This window comes from Globicephala melas, chromosome 15 (assembly GCF_963455315.2).
Source record: "Globicephala melas chromosome 15, mGloMel1.2, whole genome shotgun sequence".
Taxonomy (NCBI): Eukaryota; Metazoa; Chordata; class Mammalia; order Artiodactyla; family Delphinidae; genus Globicephala; species Globicephala melas.
The window spans coordinates 17,363,696-17,388,282 of record NC_083328.1 but is presented as its reverse complement, the minus strand read 5'-3'; the positions used below and the strand labels follow the sequence as shown (position 1 = coordinate 17,388,282).

Genomic DNA, 24,587 nt, shown 5'->3' with positions numbered 1-24,587 from the left:
GTCCCTCAGTCTTGACACTTCCCCTTCTGGTGACCTGTTGGGTCTTGTTTCTGGCACCGCTGGGGAGTCCCTCTTCAACAACCTCATGTCTTCTTGGTCCCTATGGAAAACAGGCCATCTTAATTTTACCACACCCCTCACCGTTCACTCTCAAACCCCAGTCCCCACCTGGGTCACATTGGAAACGATGACCGGCTTAAGGATCTGAATGAGTCCCATTCCTGAATCATCAGTGAGCGAAAGAAGATACAGGGGAACCAAGAAGTTGGGTTCTTTCCAGTTTGGGGAGGTAAATAATGCTGCTGTGAGCATTCCAGTACACGTCTGCTTATGTACATGTACGTTTTGCTCTTTGGTGCATGATCTAGAAATGGAATTGTTGGGTCTCCTGTTCAGCAGAAGTTTTCCAAAGTGGTTGTACCAATTTGCACTCCTCAGAGAAACTTGAGTAGAGATTGAGAGTTTTGATTAGTTCATATCCTTTTTAGCCCTTGGAAATTTTTTTTTCATTTTAGTCATTCTGGGCTGATGTGTAGTGCTATCATATTGGGATATAAATTTGCATTTCTTTGATAAGTAATGATTTTAAGCCTTTTTAACATGCTTGTTGGCTGTTTGGATGTCCTCTTTTAGGAAGTGTCTGCTTAAGCTTTTTGTCCATTTAAAAACAAATTGAGTTCTGGGTTATTTATTTATAATTGTTTTGTAGGAGTTCTCTCTATATATGTTGTATATAATTATATACATAGTTTAACATACTATATATTTATATACAATTATATGAAATATATAATTATATGAAGGAAACTATAACAGATATAGATATAATCTCCCATTTCAGTTTCTTTTCCATTCTTGTTTTTCAATTTGTCTTTTTGTTTGTGTCTTTTTTTTTTTTTTTGCGGTACGCGGGCCTCTCACTGTTGTGGCCTCTCCCGCTGCGGAGCACGGGCTCCGGACGCGCAGGCTCAGCGGCCGTGGCTCACAGGCCCAGCCGCTCTGCGGCATGTGGAATCCTCGCGGACCAGGGCACGAACCCGTGTCCCCTGCATCGGCAGGTGGACTCTCAACCACTGAGCCACCAGGGAAGCCCTGTTTGTGCCTTTTATAAGTGAAAAAATTTCTAAATTCAAAAGGTACTTCCACTGGAGAGGAAAATGGAATTACAGTGTGACCTATTATTGTCTCCTTTTTTGAGAACAATAAAACATACCCCAATTTAATGAAGGTAGTTTACTCCATCAATCAAGCTATCTTCATCAACATTTGGCAATTTATCTGACACCTCAGTATATTAATCTATTATTGCCTGATGCATATTTTTGTAGATTTTAGACTTATGCACAAGGTAATTGTGCAAGTATTTATTTCCCTTTTGATAAGCTATCTGGGAAGATACCAGGACACAAGAGGTATGATTTGTTTCCCACATATTCTACTTCTCCATACTTAAAAAAATTTTTTTTAAATAAGGAAAATAGTACATAAATTTTGCAGTGTGGCTTATGACTTCTTAAAATGAAACAAAGTTGGTTCTTCTTAAAATAGAGGTCAAAATTAGTATTAGTATTCAGTATCAACATATGAATGTTGATACTGAATCACGTATCAGTTGATTTCTACAAAGTTACTTAATTTACATTCTACTTTGTGAAGGTAAATTTGTCAGAATCATACATTGCTATGTAAAATTAATATCCTCTCTATAATTGATAGTTTATTTTATGATTTAAAATTCTCCCTAGTTTCAGTGATGGTGATATAAAGTTCAAAGTGAGTATTTTAATAAGCTGTGTCATTGCTTTTAGAGAAAATGCATTGTATTCAAGTTGCAATATATTTTAGTTTCTGCAGCATTACTCAGTCTTTATAAAATTGCTGAAAACATGTTTTTGTGTACTTTTGACATACTCTTTGAATGAAAAGACATAGGCAAAGCTAGAATAAATGCAATACTCAGTGTTGGTGTAACATTATGATTTATGGAGTAATAGTCTGTTCATGAAATTTAACTACACTGAACAAGACTCTCATTGCAAGTACATACATTAAAAAAATTTTTTTTCCTGCTTTTTTGTTGTTGTTGTTTTTGCTCAGTAATGCACCACATTTTTTTTTCTTTTTACCTTTTGACCCCCTTCACCTACTCCTCCCACCTCCCACTCCTTTCTTCTGGCAACCATCAACCTGTTCTCTGTATCTATGAACTTATTTATTATTATTATTTTTGGATTCTACATATAAGAGAGATCATACAGTGTTTATCTTTCTCTGTCTGGCTTATTTCCCTTAGCATAATACCCTCGAAGTTCATCCATGTTGTTGTAAATGGCAAGGTTTCATTATTTTTCATGGCTGAATAATATTCCATTGTGTGTATATTCCACATCATCTTCATCCATTCATCTATTGAAGGACACTTAGGTTGTTTCCATATCTTGATTATTGTAAATAATACTGTAATGAACATAGAGGTGCAGATATATTTTTGAGATACTGATTTCATTTCCTTTGGGTATATACCCAGAAATGGAATTTCTGGATCATGTGGTAGTTCTATTTTTAATCTTTTGGGGGACCTCCATACTGTTTTCCATAGTGGCTGCACCAAATACATTTCCACCAACAGTGCACAAGTGGTCCCTTTTCTTCATATCCTTACCAATACTAGTTATTTCTTGTCTTTTTGATAATAGCCATTCTAACAAGTGTCAGGTGAAATCTCATTGTGATTTTGATTTGCATTTCCCTGATGATTAATGATGTTGAGCGTTTTTTTCATGTACTTATTGTCCATCTGCATGTTCTCCTTGGAAAAATGTCTATTCAGATCTTCTGCTCATTTTAAAATCAGATTGTATGAGCTCTTTATATATTTGGCATATTAGTCCCTTATCTGATATATAATTTTCAAATATTTTCTCCCACTCAGTAGGTTGCCTTTTCATGTTGTTGATGGTTTTCTTTGCAATGCAGAAGCTTTTTACTATGATGTAGTCCCACTTCCCTATCTTTGCTTTTGTTGCTTTTGCAGTCTACTTAGAGCCTACTTATTTCTTCATAATTCAGTCTTGGCAGGTTTTTAGGAATTTATCCATTTCTTCTACATTATCAAATTTGTTGCTGTATGATTATTCATAGTTGTATCTTATAATCAATTTTACTTCTGTGGCATCAGTTGTAATGTCTCATCTTTCTTTTCTGATTTTAGTTATTTGAATCTTCTCTTTCTTAGTCTAGCTAAAGGTTTGTCAACTTTGTTGATCTTTAGAAATATATTTTTTATATTAGTCTCAAATTCAGTGCCCTTGTTTAACAGTTATTATCTAACAGTTTATCTGTTAAGTATCTGGACTTTTAAAGATAATATCATTCCAATCCTTATAGTTTTCTAATATTTATAAATTTATTTATTTTTCTTGCCTTATTGCATTGACTAGGACCTCCAGTACAAGACATTCTTACCTTTGTCCTGCCCTAGGGGATAAAGTGTTCAATATTTGACCATTAGGGATGTTAGTTGTATATATAGTGTGTGTGCACGTGTGCGCATGCGTGTGTGCTCCCTATCAAATTAAGAGCGCTCCTTCTATTCCTGGTTTCCTGAGAGTGTTTTAAAAATCATGAATGAGTGTTGCAAATTATTAAATGTCATATTAAAATTATTAAATTATCATATAAAATTTCTTCTTTATTCTGTTTATGTGGTGAAATAGATCACTGACTTTCAAATGTCAAACTACCCTTGTATTCTTGGAATAAACCTCATGTGATAAGGCTATATAATTTACTTCTGTATATATCATCAGATTTGATTTGTTAATATTTTGTTTACAATTTTTGTAAGTATATTTATGAGATTAAACTATAATTTCACTTTATTTTAATGCAAAGTGTTGGTTTCAAGGTTACCTCTTTAATTTCAGTGATTAGTTCATACATTTAATAAAAATACTGAGGTGTTTGGGATTAAGTGTAACTTCTTACTATTTGTTTTCCTTTTGTCCTATCTATTCTTTGTTCCTTTTCCTTCTTTGTTCCATTTCTTAGATGAATAAAGTTTTAAAAATTATTAATCTCTGTTTCCTGTCTATTAGTTTGTTATATTTTCTTTTGTAACTCTTTTAGTGTTTTTCTTAGCGATTACAGCATGCGTAATTGATTTTTTCTTTTGGAGTCTACCTTTATATTAGTATTTTTATCACTTCCCAGACAATACAGTGACCTTTAACTTTATTCACCCCTTCTTATCTTTGGGGTATCATGGTAATGTATTTTAATTCTGCATATTGTTTAAACTTCATAAGATATGATCATTATTATTTTCAGCAATCAATATTATTTATATTTATAATATTCTATTGCTCTTCATTCCTTCCTGCAGTAAATTGCTTCCCATCTGAGATTATTTTCCTTTTGCCCCCAAAATTCACTTTAATATGTCTTTTGATGCAGGTCTACAGGTGACAAATCCTCTCAGCTTTTTTTTTTTTTTTGGTATAAAAAATAAAGGTTTATTTTGCCTTCATTTAAAAAAAAATCGTAATTAAGATCCAATTCACATACCATAAAATTCACTCTTTTGAGGTATACAATTAAGTAGTTTTTAGTATACTTATAAATTTGTGCAATCATCACTACTATCTAACTACAGAACACTTTTATTGCTCCAAAAATATCCTATACCCATTAGCAGTCACTCCCTATTCCCCCTCCCTCCAAAGCTCTAGCCCTTGACAACCACTAATCTACTAACTGTCTATGGATTTGCCTGTTCTGGACACTTCATATACACAGAATCACACAATATGTGCCTTTCTGTGTCTGGCTTCTTTACTTTGGATAAATTTTCAAGGTTCATCCATGTTGCAGCATGTATCAGTAATTGATTCATTTTTATGGTGGAATAATATTCCATTGTATGCATAGTCTACATTTTGTTTGTCTATTCATCAGCTAATGAACCTTTGAGCTGCTTCCAGTTTAGAGTTATTATAGGTAATGCTGCTATGAACATTTGTGTAGAAGGGTCTTTTTGTGAACATATGTTTTCAATTCTTTTCGCTATATACCTAGGAGTCAAATTGCTTGGTCATACTATATTAACTTTTTGAGAAACTGTAAAACTGTTTTGCATAGTGGCTGCACCATTTTACATTCCCGTCAGCAATGTATAAGGGTTCCACCCTTATACCCTCACCCACATTTTTTATTTTCCATTTTTAAAAATAGTGGGTGTGAGGTGGTGTCACTCCATGGTCCTTATTTGCATTTCCCTAATGACTAATGATGATAAGCATCTTTTCATGTGTTTATTGGTCACTAGTATATCTCATTGGAAAAATGTCTATTCAGATCTTTTGCACAGTTTAAAATTGGGTTGTCTTTTAGATCTTGAGGGTTCTTTATGTATTCTGAACACTAACAAATATATGGTTCGCAAATATTTTTCCCATTCTTTATATTGTCTTTTCACTTTCTTGATAGTGTCTTTTGAAGCACAAAAGTTTTAAAATTTGAAATAGTTCAATATATCTGTTTTCCTTTGGTTGCTTGTGCTTTTGGTTTCATGTCTAAGAAACTACTGTCTAATACAAGGTTCTGAAGTTTTACACCTGTATTTTATTTTAAGAGTTTAATACTTCTTCCTCTTCGTACTGGGTCTTTGATCCGTTTTGAGTTGATTTTTGTATATGGTGTGAAATAGGAGTCCAGTTTCATTCTATTTCATGTGGATACCCAGTTGTATGAGCACCATTTATTTTATTTTATTTATTTATTTTAATTTTTAAATTATTTTATTTTATTTTTGGCTGTGTTGGGTCTTCGTTGCTGTGCGCAGACTTTCTCTAGTTTCGGCGAGTGGGGGCTACTCTTCGTTGTGGTGTGCGGGCTTTTCATTGCGGTGGCTTCTCTTGAGCACAGACTCTAGGCGTGCGGGCTTCAGTAGTTGCAGCATGCAGGCTCAGTAGTTGCGGCGTATGGACTCAGTAGTTGTGGTGCACAGGCTTCAGCAGTTGTGGAGCGTGGGTTCTAGAGTGCAGGCTCAGTAATTGTGGCGCACAGTTGCTCCGTGGCATGTGAGATCGTCCCGGACCGGGGCACGAACCCTTGTCCCCTGCATCAGCAGGCGGACTCCCAACCGCTGCACCACCAGGGAAGCCCCCCCACCATTTATTTTAAAGACTATTCTTTTCCCTCAGTGAATTGTCTTGGCACCCTTGTCAAACATCGATTGAATGTAAATGTATGACCTTTTTTCTGGACTCTCAGTTTTATTCCATTGATCTATATGTGTATAAATAAGCCAGTACCACCCTGTGTAGATTAATGTAGCTTTGTAGTAAGCTTTGAAATTGAGAAGTCTGAGTCCTCTAACTTTGTTCATCTTTTTCAAGATCATTTTGTTTATTCTGGCCACTTATATCTCCATATGAATTTTAGGATCAGCTTGTCAATTTCTGCAAAAGAGCCAGCTGGGATTTTGATAGGGATTACTTTGACTCTGTAGATCATTTGGGGGGAGTTATCTTAGCAATATTAAGTCTTCCAATCCATAAACATGGGATATCCTTCCATTTATTTAGATCTTCCATTATTCTTTCAACAATGTTTTGTACAATAGTTTTTAGTGTACCAGTCTAGCACTCCTTTAGTTAAATTTCTATTTTATTCTTTTTGATGTTATTGTAAATGAAATCACTTTTAAAATTTCATTTTCAGATTGTTCATTCCTAGTTTATTAAAATACAGTTGATTTTGTATATTGATCTTGTATCCTGTAATCCTGCTAAATTCACTAATTAGTCCTAATAGTTTTTGTTTGGTTGTTTGCTTTGTTCCATTTTATTTTCTTGGTGTGGATTCTTTAGGATGCTGTATATACAAGATCATATCATCTGCAAACAGAAATACTTCACTTCTTTCTTTCCATTCTAGATGCCTTTTATTTCTTTTTCTTGCCTAATTGCCTTGGCTAGAACCAAGGCGTTCAGTACAATGAGAGTGGACATCCTTGTTTAATAAAAGTCATGAGAGTGGACATCCTTGTCTTGTTTCTGATCTTAGAGGGAAAGCTTTCAATTTTTCATCATTAAGTATGATATCAACTGTGGGATTTTAGTAGATTCCTTTATCGTATTGAGCTTCCCTACTTCTTCTAATGATATTTTTGCTGGATATAACATTCTAAGTTGGATTTTAAGTATATCTTTGTCTTTAATTTTTAAAACAGTTTTTCTATGATGTGCCTAGATGTGGTTTTCTTTGTATTTGTTTTGGGGTGGCGGGGGAGGGGTGGTTGTAGAACTAGAATCTGTAGCTTAAGGTTTCTTGTTAGTTTTGAAAAATTCTTAACCAGTATCTCTATTATTGCTTCTGAGTTATCCTCTCTCCTCTTTTTCTTGACTCCAAATACATTTATGTTAGACCTTTTCACAAGGTCTCATGTGTCTCTTTTGCTCTTTTCTGTATTTTTAAACATTTTTTCTCTGCGTGCTTCAATCTTCATTTTCTACCAATCTTTCAGTTCACCAATCCTATCTTCTGATTTTCTAATCTGTTCCTTTATCCATCTATTAAGTTCTTATAAATTTCAATTATTGCATTTTTCAGCTCTAGAGTTTCTACTTTTAAATAGATGCCATATTTCTGGTGGAATCCTTGAACATACTGATCATAGTTATTTTAAATCCTGTCTCATAAGGCCATTTTCTGAATCACTTATGGGTCTGTTTCTGGTTTTGCTTTGGTTTTATCTTCTTGGCTTTTGGTCATTTGGTACTGTTTTCTAGTTTGTCTTATCAAGTTAATTCAATGCTGGACATTGTGTATGGGAAGTATGGAGGCTTTAGATTAAGCTAAGTTTTTCCAGATAGGTTTTAATTTTTTTTTCTAGCAGACATATGGCATATAGGCAGATCATCTTGATGCAGTGAAGACTGAACTATTTCTGATTTTTCTTATTCCCAAGGCCTAGCCTTTCCTGAATAACTGGGTATTTATCAGGGCCCATTTTTCTTAGACTCTGATTCTTTCCTTAGCATTGTGAAACTGACAAAATCTCTTCTTAGCGTTTTAGCCTGTTACCAGATGCTTTCTGCTAGGTTTCCTGGAATGTAACTCATCTGCAGTGACTTGGCAAATTATTTGAGGGGACATTGCATGCAGAATTTCAACACATTTTCCTTCTCTCTGGCACCCTGGCCTCTCAAGTACTGTCTAACTTGGTTGCTTTCTCATGCTTTCTAGTGGTTTTTTTTTCTCCTCTTGTAGTTGTTCTTAGTAAGAGGGTTACTCAGATACCAGCTCCATCATGGCTGGAAGTGAAAGTCCCCCTTCACATTTTATTTTACAAATCCAAGATTCACTTACGTTTAAAATGTTATGAAATAGTTTGGACATACAAAAAGGTATAAAGAAAAACATAATCAACACCCATGGTAGCTTCACTCAGTTTTACCAAACTGTTGAGACCCCTGGAGACCCTCACTTCATCACATCCCCTCCTTATCTACGCTATTCAGGATTTGATGTTTTTCATTCCCTTGGATTTCTCTTTATATTCAGAACACATGTATATTCACCCAAACAGTATATAGAGCTGCTTTACATGGTGTTAAGTGTGACACAGATGGTGTTATTATGCCTGTGTTCTTTTCTAATCTTTCTTTTGCTTCAGAAAGAGTCATTTGCTTCGTGGGTTTTTTGGTTATTGTTGTTGCTTTTCTGTAAGAGGCATTTGCTTTGTTGTGTGAAGCTATGATTCATTTTCACATTGAGTGATTACACCATAGTTTATCTTTCCATTCTCTTGCTTATGTATATTTAGGTTGTTTCCAGTTTTTCAATATTAAAATCAATGCCACTATAAACATTTCTGCCTATGCTTCTTGTACACACGTGCCAGTGTTTCCTTGGTAGTATACCTCACAGTGGAATTGCTGGGTCTTAGGGTAAACACTTGTTCAAGTTTATTAGACCATGCCAAACTATTTTCCAGACTAGTTGTATTAATTTACATCTCCACTAGCTGTAAATGAGAGTTCCCATTACGTTGTGTCCTCAGCAACATGTGATGTTGTCAGACCTTTAGTTTTTACTAATCTGATAAAATTTAAATGGCATGTTATTGCGGTTTTCATTTGCATTTCTCTGTTGACTGTGAAGTTAAGCACTTTGCGTTCTCCATAGTACCTGCTTCCGTTTGACTTCCTCCCCCCAATCTTCTCCACATCCCCAGACTCTCCTGAAATTTGGCCAACTTTTAGTCTGAAGGACCACAACCTCAGAAATCATTTCTAGGCACTGGAGCCTGGTGGATAAGCACCAATTTAGGGCTCCATCCCATCCAGGACTGCGCTGGAATGCTTCACATGCAATAATGCATTTAGTGCCTACAACAAAGATAAGAAAACAGAGAATCAGAGAGGTCAGGAACTTGCCCAAGGTCACACAGCTGGCACCTGGCAGACTCCAAGCCAGGTGTTCTTCACTGCTCTGTAGGAGGCTGCAAGGCACCCTCTGTCCTTCACTCAGGAAGCACACCTGCTGGTCTGGGTGCATGTGGGGAGTAAGTTGCTGTTGCCCTCAGGAGTCAGCTGAGTGGGAAGCCCCATAAGGGGTGGATTCAGGGCAGGGAGGGTAGTGGGACCGGGAGGTGTTCCTACTTGGTGCTGTGGAAACAAGAGAAGACGTCATCATTCAAGGCTGATGTTTCCCAGAATTGAGTGGCTTGTTTAAGATGGTGTTAAATATCCCTGGACCCCCTAGTGAGAGAGTGAGACCTTTTTCAAATTTCTTTCTATCCTCTGATGAGTGAGGGGGTGAGAATCTCAGCTTGATGCTAGTATGTCTTCAACACCTCTCTAATACTCTTTAATCTCCCTTTTTAAACAAAGGCAAACTAGATCTCCAACTCATCAGTCTTTTTTTTAAAAATAAATTTATTTATTTATTTTTGGCTGCATTGGGTCTTCGTTACTGTGTGCGGGCTTTCTCTAGTTGTGGCGAGGGGGGCTACTCTTCGTTGCGGTGCACGGGCTTCTCATTGCAGTGGCTTCTCTTGTTGCGGAGCACAGGCTCTAGGCACACGGGCTTCAGTAGTTGTGGCATGCGGGCTCAGTAGTTGTGGCACACGGGCTTAGTTGCTCCGCAGCACGTGGGATTTTCCCGAACCAGGGCTCGAACCAGTGTCCTCTGCATTGGCAGGCGGATTCTTAACCACTGAGCCACCAGGGAAGCCCCATCAGAGTCTTAAGCAGGGAATAGTATCTCACTAAAATTCAATTATTGTCTTTTGTTTTCCTTGTATTTAGTTTTTACATTTCACTGCATTTTGTTTTATGGTAAGTTGATTGCTTTGTTTAAGAAACACTTATATAACATCTGCTATATGCCAGGCACTGTTTCAAATGCTTTGCAATCATTGACTGGGGAATGATACACAGCTATGGGGAAAAAATACACAACTATGTGCATTATTGCTTAGGTTGAAGTTGGAGTTAAATTTTTAATAGGGTCTGTTTATAGAAAATATATTAAATAAATAATAGTACACATGATCTACAAATATGGCCAACTTTTGGAAAATGAGACATTTGGGGACCTCTTGGGTAGATCACTCAGGGAGTCGGTCCATTCTGATGCTTTAAAAGCCTGTATCCATCACTGTTTCTTGAGTGTTTGTGTGCCAGGGGCTATGCCAGGGGCCCAGTGATTCTATAAGTGGAGGCTTTGAATCCTCACAAGAATCCTGGAAGCAGGCTTTACCATCTTTACTTCTAAGGCTCAGGGAGGGGAAGTGGCCAGCCGAGAGCCACACAGCTGAACCTCTCCATGCCCTGCACCCCTGCCTGCCTGGTGACCTGTTTGGGAGCTCAGAGGAAGCTCCCAGTGGGGCCAGAGTAGGCTCTGGGGGAAGCCGGGTTCAGGGATGGTGTCCGGAAGAAGCCATGTGTGTGACCTGGTCCCTGCACGGGTCAGCCCTCTGGGCTCCTGTTCCAGCTACACACCTGTCCATGGGATCTATCTAGGTAGGGTTCTTGGGACCCACTGGCTTCTGGCTGGTACCTCCCCAAGTAGACACAGAGCTGGGGGTGCAATGGACAAAGTACCAGCAAGAGCCTGCATTGCCAGCCTGGTGGGTTGTTCTTCTGCCCAAGGTACCAAAGTCCGCTCTTCCTGGACAGGCTGGCTCTGGTCTCCAAAGAGGTCTCTTCTCCATCTCATGCAGATCAGGGTGTCCAGGGCACCTTCGTGTGGTCAAGCTGGGTTCCCCCGTGCTTGCTGGTGGGCTAACCCGGGGGAGCTCTGTATTTGGGTAGGAACCCTCGCTAATGGGCTAAACTTATCTTAGGTATGCAGGAACTGTCTCCTTTGTGGGCTAATCTTGGATTTGCTACTCATTAAGAAGCCAATTAATTGGGCTAACATCAACATGGGGGTTTTGTAAGAAAGAGGACGCAAGATCTCTGCCCGTCAAATACCGCTTTCCAAGCCCCTTTCCCCTCCCTGCCTCCCTCTTTCTTATCTAGATGGATTAACGTGCGCACGTCGTGCTACATCAACAGGCTTAGCAGGGGTGGACCAGCAGCGAGCTCTTCCCCCTTTTCATCCCCCCCATTTGTGATGGTGCTGGGGGCCCAGGCAGAAGCGGGGAGAAGCGGGGAGGGATCCAGGGGGCAAAGAAGCCACTTCTAAGGGACAGGAATCCTTGGGGGCAGCCTCGGGCTCCTCAAACTCTTGTTTCTCAGAAGCAAATCCAAGAAACTGAGGCAAGTCTTCCAAAGGAGGGATGGGGACCAGAGGGAGGATGTTCAGGGCCCCTTGGTCCCCAGGCCCCAGGCCCACCCTCTCCCTGTGTGTCTCTTGCAGGCTCCGGCGGCCAGCATGCTCTGCGGCTGGGCTGCCCCTCTGCTCCTGCTGATGCTCCAGGGGGGTAAGTAGTTGCCCCGTGGTATGCGGGTGGAGAGCGGCGGGCTGGCCTTGTGGGCTCCAGGGCAGGGTAGAGGCCACAGGGTCAGAGTCTGTGGCATCTGTCCACTTGCGGCCGACGCAAGTCCAGTAACCATCTCTGCATTAGCTAGAGCCCATCCCACCAGAGAGCGCCACTGTCCAGAAGTGAGTCCTGGTCTCCACGTCTCGCTGGCCAGGGAAGCGGGGCGGGAGGATGAGGGACTTCATCCTTCTTCTCTCTGCCTTGGCTGGCTCCCAGTTCTCAGCGTGAGGAAGTCCTGCCTGTGATCTAACCACAGTTTCTCCTCATCTCCTAGGAGATGTTTCTCAGCAATCACTGGATCCACTGCCAGCACACATATTCCCTGGGTGGGGAGAGTGGCTGTGGAGACAAAAGCAGCCAAAGCCTTAGAAGGAAGCCCCGGAGGAGCAGGAGATGTTGCAGTCAGAGGGAGAGATGTTCGAGACCCGAGCAGGGAAAGGCCAGGTGTTAGACTTGGGGGCGCAGTCAGGGCTGAGAGATCCAGGAAGCCTTCCCAGAGGAGGTGGGACACAGCACACAGGCTCGAATGGGAGCTGGCCTGGGGACAGGGGTGCCCTCAGCCGCCGCTGTGCTGACTCATAAGCATTTCACTCCGGTTTTTACCGAAAGACCCAAAGCCTCAAATAGCTCCATCAGGAAACAGATGTCAGTCTCCTTTATTTTCCCTTTCTGAGCTGTCAGAATCCTGTCCTAGCCTCTAAAGGGCCTTTGGGTCACCCGCTGCCTCTCCCCACCCCGTGAGCACAAATAACAAGCCCCTGCTGTGTCCCGGGGGCCGAGCATCCTCATTCCCTTCTGCCGACAGCCTGTGAGGCTCAGAGAGGGTGAGAGGCAGGTCCACGACCACACAGCCGGGCAGTGGCAGAGCTGGGACGGGTTCCCAAATCTGCCTGATTCCCGTGGTCTTAACTGCTTTTATTGGGTGAGTGCCACACGCAGGCCGCCTGGGCTGCACTGGCGTGATATCATCTAAATACCTCCCCACCCCGTCCGAGGGGCCAGTGTCTCCAGCTTACAAATAGCGACTCAGAGCACTTGTGAGTCACGTGTGCAGTTTTCACGGCTCCCACTGCCTCCCACACGCTGTGATAGCCCTGGGCGGGGTGGGGGGTGGCCCGGGGGCTCTCTGCGCAGGGCTCAGGGTAGTGACCGGTGACAGGGTTTTTACTCCCTCTGGTCCCTGATGCCACCTCCACACTAGTTCAGGGACTACTGTCCCCTCTCCAATGTTTCATTACAAGTTCGGGACAAACCCTGTCCCTTGGTGGCCTTGAGTCTACCTAGGAAAGGCAGCTCCTCTCCAAGTTCTGGAGCCCTGAAAGAGAACGACTAGGATACGATGAACTCAGAGAGGACACAGCCACCTGGGTTTTGGTCCTACCAAAATCAGTCCTCTTTTCTCCGCAAAGTATCTGAACGGGCCGCTCTGTGTCCACCGACAGGCCCCGTGCTCCTCCCCGAGGGAAACTTCCTCCTCCAACAGGGTTCCTTTCCACATCTCAGATCCCTTGGTAGTGGCTGTCTGGAGCCACTCAACTGTGTTGAGAAGGATTCTGAGGCCACATCCAAGGGAGTGAGGGCCATGATCGATTAGCGGTGTCCGCCATGTGTGTGGAGGTGAAGAACTAGCACAGATTAGATTTTGCCTTTCCTGGGTCTCCTGAGCCCAGACCAAGAGCGAGACAAGAGGTGTGGCCCAGTCTCAGAGCTTCAGTTTTCTCATTTGTTAAATGTGATGGGAGGAGACATAAAGGATGTTTCCAGTGACAGTGTTCTTGACTACAAATCCAGCTTCTGACCTAGATGGAGACCCAGGAGGAATGTACTGCTAACCCCTGGGTCTTCATTAGTCAAGGAAAAATAGGAAAAAGCCACTAAGAATGAATCCATTTAAAAGGGGAACAAATTTCTGGTAAATAGTGGGGGGGTGGAGGCAGGGGGAATAGCAGCGTTGGCACTTGATCTTACAAAACAAAACTAAACTAAAACTTATTAACTGGATTTTGTCAAACATTTTTAGAACAAAGTAAAGCAATTAACGATGGAGTTGGGAGAGTATTAAATCTTGCAATAAAATTGCCTGAGGGGGACCATACCTGTGTCACTTGGTTGGTGGTGGTGGTGATGGTTTGGGCAGTAGGATAATACAGACATCTTGGCAAAAGTATCCAAGGGCTTCTCAGTTTTCTGAAGGTTTCTTGCTCCCTCGAAGCACTGCCAGGTCACCGAGGTCCATGTCCTGTCTTGGACCAGCTGCGGGGAACAGAGGGAGCATGTGGTCTCTCACTGACCACACGAATCCCTCTCGCAGGATGTGCAGATTCCCCCAGCAACCGGGGAGTTCAGGACACACCACCTGGAGAGGGAGGCCGGCCAGGAGGGATGCTGACCTGGTGTCTGGACACAGGGCTTGTGGGGAGGGCGCTGGGTGGGGACCCGCTTAGTTTATGATGTTTCTCGTTAGGAGAGTCTTGTCTCCATAGCCAACCTCGCAACTTTGGGGGCTCAAAAATAGAATTCTTAGGTGGCAAGGACCCCCTTGCTCCAGGCCTTAATCTTAGTGGCCCTAGGGTCATCATATTCATCCTGGCTCTGGGACCCCTGCTTCCCGTCATCCTCCAGCCCTCAAGGGGGTGAGGGGGTGATCAGCTCTGCTGACCCCGACCAGCCCCCACCCCAACCAAGGTCTCTGTGTCCCTTGACCCTCCAGCCTGGGGCTGCTCAGACCTCGTCTGCTACACCGATTACATCCAGACGGTCACCTGCATCCTGAAGACAAGGGCCCCGCACCCTGGCACGCTCACCCTCACCTGGTAAGTGGCCAGACCTCGCCAGCCTCGGGGATGCGATTCAGGGTAGCCCTGGAGGGCTGGGGTGGGGCAGGACTGCCAGAGGCCACAGATGGAGTTGGACCTACTGTGTGCCTGGCAGGTAGTTTAGCAATAAAAATAATGGCTGCCACTTCTGGGGGCTCTCTCAGCCCTTCCACCGACAGCTTTTGGTTTCACCATGAGCTGAGAATCACTGACCGTGATCTGGGACTGGGAGCTGGGAATCACTGTGCCTACCTTACAGATGTCCATGCAGGACTCACGAGACTTGTCCAGCGAGCAGGGCTCCAAAGACCATACTCTCTTGCCCACACAGGCCAGACTGTGGTTTTGAGACCCCAGGATGACCAGACTGCCACATGATTTTTTTGAACACTGAATACATGCCCGGCATCCTGCTACACTTCACATGAACCATCACTTCCCATCCTCACAATTATTACTCCCATTTAACAAACGAGGACACTAGGGTTCAGAGAGGTTATGCAGTTTGCCCAAGGTCACACAGCCAGTGAATGGTGGAGCTGAGATTCAAACACAGGCAGTCTGACTCCAAGATTCATGGGTCCCTATTGTTAAAGAAAACTTTTTCATTGCACTTGTTAAAGAATGGTAAGGCAGACTTTATTCAAGACCGTAATGATCGGGCTTCCCTGGTGGCTCAGTGGTTAAGAATCCGCCTGCCAATGCAGGGGACACAGTTTCGAGCGCTGGTCCGGGAAAATCCCACATGCCATGGAGCAACGAAGCCCGTGCGCAACAATTACTGAGCCTGCGCTCTAGAGCCCGTGAGCCACAACTACTGAGCCCACGTGCCACAACTACTGAAGCCTACGCACCTAGAGCCTGTGCTCCGCAACAAGAGAAGCCACTGCGATGAGAAGCCTGCACACCGCAATGAAGAGAGCCCCCTCACCACAACTAGAGAAAGCCCGCGCGCAGAAACGAAGACCCAACGCAGCCAAAAATAAATAAGTAAATAAATTTATTTTAAAAAAAAGAATATATAAGGGATTCTTAAAAAAAAAAAAAAAAGACCATCATGATGGGTGTAGGGACCGCTGCGTGGGGTTTTGGTGTGGGGAAGAGAGCTTGGGCTCAACTCGAATACAACAAGGAAAATTAGGAATTTATAGCTAAGGAGCAGGTCAATGGATGGAAAAATACTAAGAGGAAACATCAGGGGTAAGGGGGGTTCCAGCTAAACTGACTTAACAGGATTCTTGCTAATGGAAGCCCAGGGTGAGCCCACGTCGCCTGGGGGGGGGTGGAGGATGAGGAATTCGATCAGATATCAAGGATGGAAGATTCTGGCTAAATGACTTAGCAGGATTCTTGCTAACGTTAGACAATGCAGAGACGAGTTTGGGAGTCCCAAAGTCAGGGCCTCGTCGAGGAGAGAGTTCTGAGGAGCCTGAGTTGAGCCTGGTCAAGGAGAGTCTTTGTCAACGTGCTGATCAGGATAAAGAACAGCTGGCTTTCATTCTGTCATCACCCATTCATTCGTTCATTCAGTTACTTCTTCAGAACATATTTATTAAGCTCTTGCCAGACACTTGCAGGCACTGGGGGCCCAGTAGAGCCTAAGACAGACCAGGTCCCAGCTGGTCCCGGAGCTGACTTACTGCAGGTGGGGAGTGGCTGGGGAGACAGACAAGAAAAACGAAAACAACCAACAGGATGCTTTCTGAGAATAATGAGTGCTTTAAAGTCCAGGAACCTTGAGCCTTGGGTGGAAAGCGAGTGACATGGGGAGAAGGTCTGCTTTAGCCAGGAGGGTCGGGGCAGGCCTTTCTGGATGAGAAGGAGGCAGCCAGTGAGCTGGGGAAAGGGCAGTGCAGGCAGAGGGCACTGCAAGTGTAAAGGTCCTGCAGTCGGGAGAGACTAATGAGTCTGAGGAATAGCGAGGAGGTCAGTGGGGCCAGAGCAGAGTGAGCCAGTGTGAGAGAGAACAACAAGCAAAGGAGATGAGAGGTAAGCAAGGCCCAGCTTTTTTTTTTCCCCCCCACCGGTACGCGGGCCTCTCACTGTTGTGGCCTCTCCCGTTGAGGAGCACAGGCTCCGGACGCGCAGGCTCAGCGGCCATGGCTCACGGGCCCAGCCGCTCCGCGGCATGTGGGATCTTCCCAGACCAGGGCACGAACCTGCGTCCCCTGCATCAGCAGGCGGACTCTCAACCACTGCGCCACCAGGGAAGCCCAGGGCCAGCTTTTATTGTGTGGGTGATGAGAAGCCACCCGAGGGTTTTAGGCATGGGGGTGACAGGCAGTTTTTAAAGATTCTCCTAGCTGCTGTGCAAGAGGTTTAGAGAGACTTTATTCAGCAGAAGTTTCTATTCCAGCAAATATTTAGCAAATAACAGAGTCCACACATCCATATTAGCCTTCAAGGGTGGTCATGTTCACAGCCTGAAGATGTAGGTAGGGAAATAAATATCTGGTGAACTCCTATACATACTTCAAAACCCACTGTTTCTGCCCACTGGCAGTTAAAAAGCCAGAGCATTTTCCCCCAACCTTATACCAATAGCCTCCCTGGTAGTTCACCCAAAGCAGGGGATGAAGTTCATTTGGCTCTTATCTTGGCCCTGAGCACAAGCACTTATTAGGTATTCAGCAGATGTTGGACAGAGGAGGTCAGGAAGGAGAACTGAAATGCTTAGCACCCTTTCTGTAGGACAGTGATACAGTTGATGGAACTGACAGGGACAGATTTAGGCTCAGTCCAGGCAAGAATGGCCCAAATTTCCAAAGTTAAAAGCTGCTGTCCTTAAATGAGGTAGTGAGTTCCTGGTCCCTTGGAGGCATACAAGCCGAGCCTGGACACCATCCATCAGGGCTACTTCAGGGGAGGAGTATCTTCCCGGGGAAAGGGGTAATTCGACCAGGTGACCCCCGGCACCACTTCAACTCCCTCCCAGCCCCAAGATTCTGGGCTGGGGTCCTGGCCCTGTGCCCTGAGCCCCGCTGGCTTCCAGCCATAACCGGCTGCTCTGTCCTTGAAGGCAAGACTCATATGGAGAACTGGAGGACGAGGTCACCTCCTGCAGCCTCTGCTGGTCCACCCACAATGCCACGCATGCAGAGTACACGTGCCATATGGATGTGTTCCAATACATGGCCGACGACGTTTTCAGTGTCAACATGACAGACCATTCGGGCAACCACTCCCAGGAGTGCGGCAGCTTTGTCCTGGCTAAAAGCAGTGAGTATCCCTTGGACCCCAGAGCTGAGGAGGACACATGGTCCCTGAGACGGCTCCCCTTCCCCCACCATCATAGCTGACCTGTCCTATGTCCTTACCTCCCCTTAGAGTTCTGCTCTGTAGGTGCACCGATATTTACTAAGGTGTGACGGGTTGATAACTAGGTTTGAGCTTTAACCAAAGAGAGGCAGCCGCGGTATGAAAAGGAGCTGGACTGGGACCCAGGATCTCGGCCTTCAGTTCTGGTTCAGCCCTGCCTATCTGTGAACTTGGACCAGTTCCCTATTTGTAGAGTGAGGGCCCTTTTAACCCTGACTCTTAGGGATTCTGTCTACATTATGAGGCAAGTGGGGACACTGAGTCTCAAGAGAAAAACTTCCCTGAGTTTTCTCCCATTCGTTAGCTCCGGTGAGGCCTGGAATTTCCCTCCAGGCTGGGGGCGGGGTGGAGGGGCGGTGCTGGCTGGTGGAAGAAGTTGTCTCTGTGGGTCCAGACCCAGGGCCGGTCCAGGAGGCAGGTGTGTGTGTGTGTGTGTGTGTGTGTGTGTGTGTGTGTGTGTGTGTGTGTGTGTGTGTGTGTGTGTGTGTGTGTGTGTGTGTGTGTGTGTGTGTGTGTGTGTGTGTGTGTGTGTGTGTGTGTGTGTGTGTTTCCCCAAAGAGTGGGTGAGAAGCCTGTGCTCAGAGGCATGCAAATGCAAACTGCTAAGAGAGTCCTTCCCTCCTCGGGAAGGCCCAGCCTCTGCGAGGAATCTCTGGGGGATTTTGGCCCTAGGTTCCCAGTGGTGGGGCAGGGGGGTGAGAGGGTGTCTGTCACCTGGAGGGGGTCCAGGTTTGCACCACTTCGCTGAGTGGGTGTCGCACTGCACAAGGTGTGAATGAAGGTTCACACACACGCAGACACACCCAGAGTCTCTCACACGCACACTCATAAAACCACCCTTGGACAAATGCACGGGTGTCCCAGCAGCCCTGGGCCTAGCCAGCCTGGACACAGGCCCACGCTCTCTCACACACGCCCATATGCACACATACGCACACGCTCACTCAGCCATGCAGATCCAGGCGTGGGAGCAGGGGCGGCCCCTTGCCCCTCTGAGTGAGCGGGGCAGACTGCAAGCCTCCCCCTGCCCCTGCGGAGGAGAAGGAACTGCTCCACGGCCCCTCCACCTCGCAGGGCGGCTCCAAGTCCCATTTCTCTCTGGCGCCCTCCCTCTCCCCCTCCCTGCCAGGGCCTGAAGCCAGGGGGCAGTGTTCTACTCCCTTCCCCCTCCTGGGCTCTGGGCCCCCATCCTTGACCCCATCCCTGATCCCCAGCTCTGGTCCTCACCACCCAGCCCAGGACGTACAGGGAAGTGGAAAACCAGGTCTCCGTCGGCCTGGGGAAAATAGGAGAGGGCTTAGCAGTTATTCCAGTCCCAAAGGACCCATGGCTGAAATAGCAATGACAATAAAGCCCTCGCCGCAGCCTCCTGAACATCGCAGGCCTTGGTGCTGAGTCGTCCGTAGCCTCAGAGTTCCTTTTTGGAATCCCAGGAAGGTTCATTTGTTGGTTTAACAAGTATCTCTTGAGGGCCTGCTGTGTGCCGGCTCTGTCCTAGGAGCTGCGGACACAGCACTGACCTGGAGAACAAAACCTCTGTCCCAAGGAGCTAAGATCCCCAAGACAGGGGCATATGGCAAGCCGGATCACAGAGCCCAGGAGGGCGTGGTGTTGTGGCCCAGATCTCTGCTCCCGCACTTTCCAGAAGATGTCTGGGAGATGACAACAGTCACATCAAATTCTCAGGGCCCCTGCGGGCGTCAAAATGCTCGCTGTAGAGCAGCCCGGCAGGCACTCAGAGGTGGTAACTTCCATCATTAGCATAATTGGTGCTAATTAATTAGCATGATGCTAATTACAGTCTTTTGACTTCTCAAGGAAGCTAGAGTTAAAAGAAAGTGATTCGGGCTTCCCTGGTGGCGCAGTGGTTGAGAGTCCCCCTGCCGATGCAGGGGACACGGGTTTGTGCCCCGGTCCGGGAGGATCCCACATGCCGCGGAGCGGCTGGGCCCGTGAGCCATGGCCACTGAGCCTGCGCGTCCGGAGCCTGTGCTCCACAGTTGGGAGAGGCCACAACAGTGAGAGGCCCACGTAAAAAGAAAATGATGCCATCATTTAGAAAAGAAATGGAGAATGAGTGGGTGTCGTTGGTTTCCCCCCGCTCCCCGGCTACGCCAGTCTGCATTCTTGCCCCCCTGAGTCGTAGCACCCCCACTTTAGACTCATCTAAATCTCTCATTTCTCAGATGAGTAAACTAAGGCCCAGAGACAGGGGATGCTTTACCCCAAGTCATTCAGGGTCATTAGTCTTGATCTCATCAAGGAGAGCATCATTCTCAGCTGCTGCAAAATCTCATCCCATTTTATCTTTCTGGCTTTTTCCTCTAAGTCAAGCCATCTCCCCCTTTCAATGTGACGGTGACCTTCTCCGGACATTATAACATCTCCTGGAGCTCCGATTACAATTTGTACGCGCTGAAGGGCAAACTTCAGTATGAGCTGCGGTACAGGAAGCTCGGAGACCCCTGGGCTCTGGTGAGACCCTCAGAGGATTGGGGCGGGGTGAAGTCTTCTAGAGGCATTCTTTGTTTAGAGTGTTGGAGAGTTCCAGAATGGCCCACTATTTAGAACAGTCACAGCTGAAGTGTTCTAGAATTATCCATCCTTTAGAATGGTCTCAGTTTAAGATTTTCATAAATGCCATAGTTTAGACCATCCCCAGTGGAAGACTTCCAGAGGTACCCATTGCTAAGACGCCTGTCGTTAAAGACGCCCAGAAATGCCCACTGTTGAAAGTAGCCACTGTTGAAGAATTACAGAAGTGTCCGAAGTCTGGAATGCTGCCAGCTAAACATGCCCAGGAACGGCCACTGCTGTTCCCGGGACATTCCCAGGCCCAGCAGGCAGGGTCCCCTGTGGGGCTGTGAGTGACTGAGCTGGGCTCAGAGAGAAAGCGACCAAAGCACTGTATCACAGGCAAGGCCAGGGCAGCGCCCACGGCTCTGTGCTGCCCACACCGGAGTGGCCAGAGCTCAGACTGACTCTTGTGGAGGGGGTGGAGACTTGCCAGGAGAAACTCCACCCCTTTCCTGGGGGCTGGTAAAGGGTGGTTCTGCTGGAGGCGGGGGCTGGCCTGGGCGGTCCTAACCCAGCGCATCCTTTCCCTGGGTTGGCAGAGTCCAGGGAGAAAGCTGATCTCAGTGGATTCGAGAAGCGTCTCTCTCCTGCCCTTGGAGTTCCACAAAGGCTCAAGCTACGAGCTGCAGGTGCGGGCAGGGCCCCAGCCTCGCTCCTCCTTCCAGGGGACCTGGAGCGAGTGGAGTGACCCAGTCGTCTTTCACACCCAGCCAGAAGGTAAGATGTGAAGCAGGGATGGACACCCACTCCTTGTACTAAATCTTGTCCTAGTGCAGTGGCCCTGAGCCCTGAGATTTTCAGCACGGCTGGAAGGTTCCCACTCAGTCATGCATCCCCTTGTAGCTGTTCCACAGCATTTCTGGGGCCCCTGCTTGCCAGGCCCTGCATTGGGTGCCAGGTGCCTCTCCTGGCGGGGCCTTTGATCCTCCTAATGTATCTGTGAAGTGGGAATTATTATCGCCATTTTGCAGATGAGAAAACTGAGGTTCAGAGAGATGAAATCACTTGCCTAGGGTGGGGGTGGGAGCAGGAGTTGAAGCCAGGTCCATCCCACCGCGAGGCACCAGCAGCCTTCCCACCCACTTCCACTCCAGCCCAGACCCAGTGCCCTCCACACCCAGCCCAGGTGGGCTCTCGTAGAGGTTGGTCAAATTCACCCAGTGTTTTCTTCCTTCCCAGAGATAAAGGGAGACTTGTACCCTCAACTGCTTCCCATCTTGGTCCTCGCATGCCTCGTCCTTGTCATCTTAGGCCCGAAGATCCATCAGGCTTGGAGGTGAGGCCAGGGAACAGGGTGGCAGGGAGGGGCTCAGCCTGGGCCGGGACTGGAGGACACACCTGTCACCATGACAATAGTAATGACAGTGATGGTGATACTAAACTGGGCACTGTGTGGAGCACATGCTTAACCCTCACAGCAGCCAGATGAGCTTGATACACGGCATTTACTTCCATTTGACAAATGGGGAAACTGAGGCACAGAGCTGTCTAGGAACTTGCCCAAAGTCACACAGCAGTGAAGTGGAGGAGAAGGAATTTCGACCTGTGCTCGTAACAGTGACCTCAGCTGTGATCTTGTCCAGTGAATTCTGAGCTTTGAGTCCTGAGGGTCAGGAGGGGCCGCCAGGTGGGGGTTAAGGGCTGGTGGAATAACCCCCCTGACAATCCTGCTTCAGCACCAGAGGTTTTGCTTTTATCTCTTTATGTATTGGGTTTCTGCTGAACGTGGCCATCCAGAGAAGGGCTGATGCTGATTAAAAACATTGATAAAACCTGAGCTCCCCTGGCCTTCGTGCATGCTGCTGGCTGGGGCTGAGCCCTTGCTAAGTGGCAGACACTGGGCGGGGGCCCTGCATACCCTGTTCCAGGCAGAGAAGCCTGCGAATCACAGAGGGTGTTGCAGACCAGTCTCTGGGTGCTGGGGTGCCTGGCGCTGTGCCTACACTTCCTGACCCCTCCCTACAGCCCCATGGAATTGGCTGTTGGCTCATCCCTGGTGGTGGAGGAAGAAGTCACGGCTCAGGGGCCAGCCCTGGCTTAGCAGAGAACAGGCAGCCAAGCCCTTAAACTCGGAGCACCTTCAGGAGACTCGCTGCCCCATGTTACAGATGTGGACACTGAGGCCTGGGGCAGAGGGGCGGAAGGGAGGGGCCTGGGTGTGTCTTGGAGGCTCTGAGCCTCCCGCAGGACACATTTGGGGAGCCTCTGAGCGGGAGGCCCGGCTGCCCTCTGGGAGGTGCGGGGGGCTCACCTCGTCTCTGCCCTCCAGGCTATGGAAAAATGTGTGGGTGCAGGTGCCCAGCCCAGAGCCCTTCTTCCAGCCCCTGTACGTGGGCCACAGCGGAGACTTCAAGGTGAGTGTCCCCACCACATGATGAGCCCCTGGGAGCCTCTCACACTCTGGGAGCTTGCTTCCACCCACACATCTAGACCACCAGCCCCACCCTGTAGGCCCGGGGCACCCAGATCCCCGACCCGGGCTGGAACCAGGCTTCAGTGTCTGCACATGCAAAGTGCAGGAAATAATTCCAGTGGGGCAGAGTTGGCATAAGAATTAAACAAGATCCTGCAGCATTTCCCAGCCCAAGGAGCCAAACTGGGAGAGAGGGTGAGCCAGGTGGTCCCTTGAGCCACGAAGTGGCCTCCTGGTCCTTTGGTAGAAGCCCTTGCTATGGAGGTGGGGAGGGAGCAGCTTCTGGGAAGGATATGGCCCTGCCTGCAAGATACACCAGCCCCATCCAGGCCCCAACACCCGCTACCAGCGCCATCGCCCTTGGGTTCTCTGTGCTTATTTACCAACCCCCACCCGGTGGCGGCAGTCACCGCAGAGAGGATGTGGTGACCCATCTGCTCCAGCAGAGTCTGGAAGTCAGGAAGTGCAACATGCCATCTGCCTGGCACTCACTGAGCACTGTCTCACCTCCACCCTTTCATCCTCTTAGCAGCCCCTGCAAGTGGGGAGGGTGTGCTCCACCATCCCAGGGGAACCACGAGGAGACTGAGGCTCAGAGCCGGGCAGGGGAGGAGCCTAGGCTGCAGCCCACATTGGATAAACCCTTTCCTCTTTCCTCTGTACTTTCCCTGAAGCTCAAATATCACATCTATTTTGTGTTTGTTTTACCAATACTCTTACAGCACTTGCTGTGCACCAGGCACTCTGCTAGGAGCGCCACAGCTGTTATTTAATTTATCATTTAATCCCCACAACCACCCTGTGGAGTGGGGACTATTAGCAGGCCCATTTTACAGATGCAGAAACTGAGGCACAGAGAGGGTAAGTAACTGACTCAAGGCCACACAGCTGAAAAGTGACTTCAAATCAGTGGTAGTGGCCTCAGCAGGGTTCTGAGAGGAGTTTTCTGATGGAGTAGGCTCAAAACTGGGAGATTTTGGTTCTCAGGGATTTTCTCTGCCACCTGGATGGAGACCCTGTGTCTTGAGTGGGACCCCGGCAGGTGAGGGCAGGGGGATCCTTAAAGTTTAGGGACAGCTGCCTCAGTCCATTGTCACCCCACAGCCCTTATCTATTCTGAGTGGCTGGTCCTTGATCCACTCCATTCATTCATTTAGTTAATATACATTTATTGGGTGCCTACTGTGTGCCAGGCACTGTGTGAGCCTCTGGGGACACAGCCGTGACCAGAAGAAGTGGGGCTTCTTCCCTGGTCATGTGTCCACTCTAGTGAGGACACAAACAGAAGAATGCGTGGTTTCGAGAAATCTCCCCGAGGACATAAAACAGAAGGCCTGGTGAGGGCTCTGTCACTCAGCTCTCAGGGCCTCCCGCCCCTCGTCCCCACAGCTTGGGAATCTTGGACCCGCACCCATACAGACCCCAGGCCACCGAGCAGCAGATTGTCTGTGCCTGCAGACTGCTG

At 46.8% G+C, this 24,587-nt stretch overlaps 1 protein-coding gene across 1 annotated transcript in view; it reads left to right on the top strand.

The window, feature by feature from the left end:
* The window catches only part of IL21R (interleukin 21 receptor), a 32,419-nt gene that overhangs the window by 5,916 nt on the left and 1,916 nt on the right, over positions 1 to 24,587 (top strand). Inside the window, exons 2-8 of the mRNA XM_030871573.3 lie at positions 11,875 to 11,938; positions 14,709 to 14,811; positions 17,834 to 18,033; positions 20,462 to 20,607; positions 21,249 to 21,426; positions 21,889 to 21,985; positions 22,979 to 23,063. Of these exons, the coding sequence (XP_030727433.2) occupies positions 11,890 to 11,938; positions 14,709 to 14,811; positions 17,834 to 18,033; positions 20,462 to 20,607; positions 21,249 to 21,426; positions 21,889 to 21,985; positions 22,979 to 23,063 (858 nt within the window). The 5' untranslated portion in view covers positions 11,875 to 11,889. The remainder of the gene's footprint in view (positions 1 to 11,874; positions 11,939 to 14,708; positions 14,812 to 17,833; positions 18,034 to 20,461; positions 20,608 to 21,248; positions 21,427 to 21,888; positions 21,986 to 22,978; positions 23,064 to 24,587) is intronic.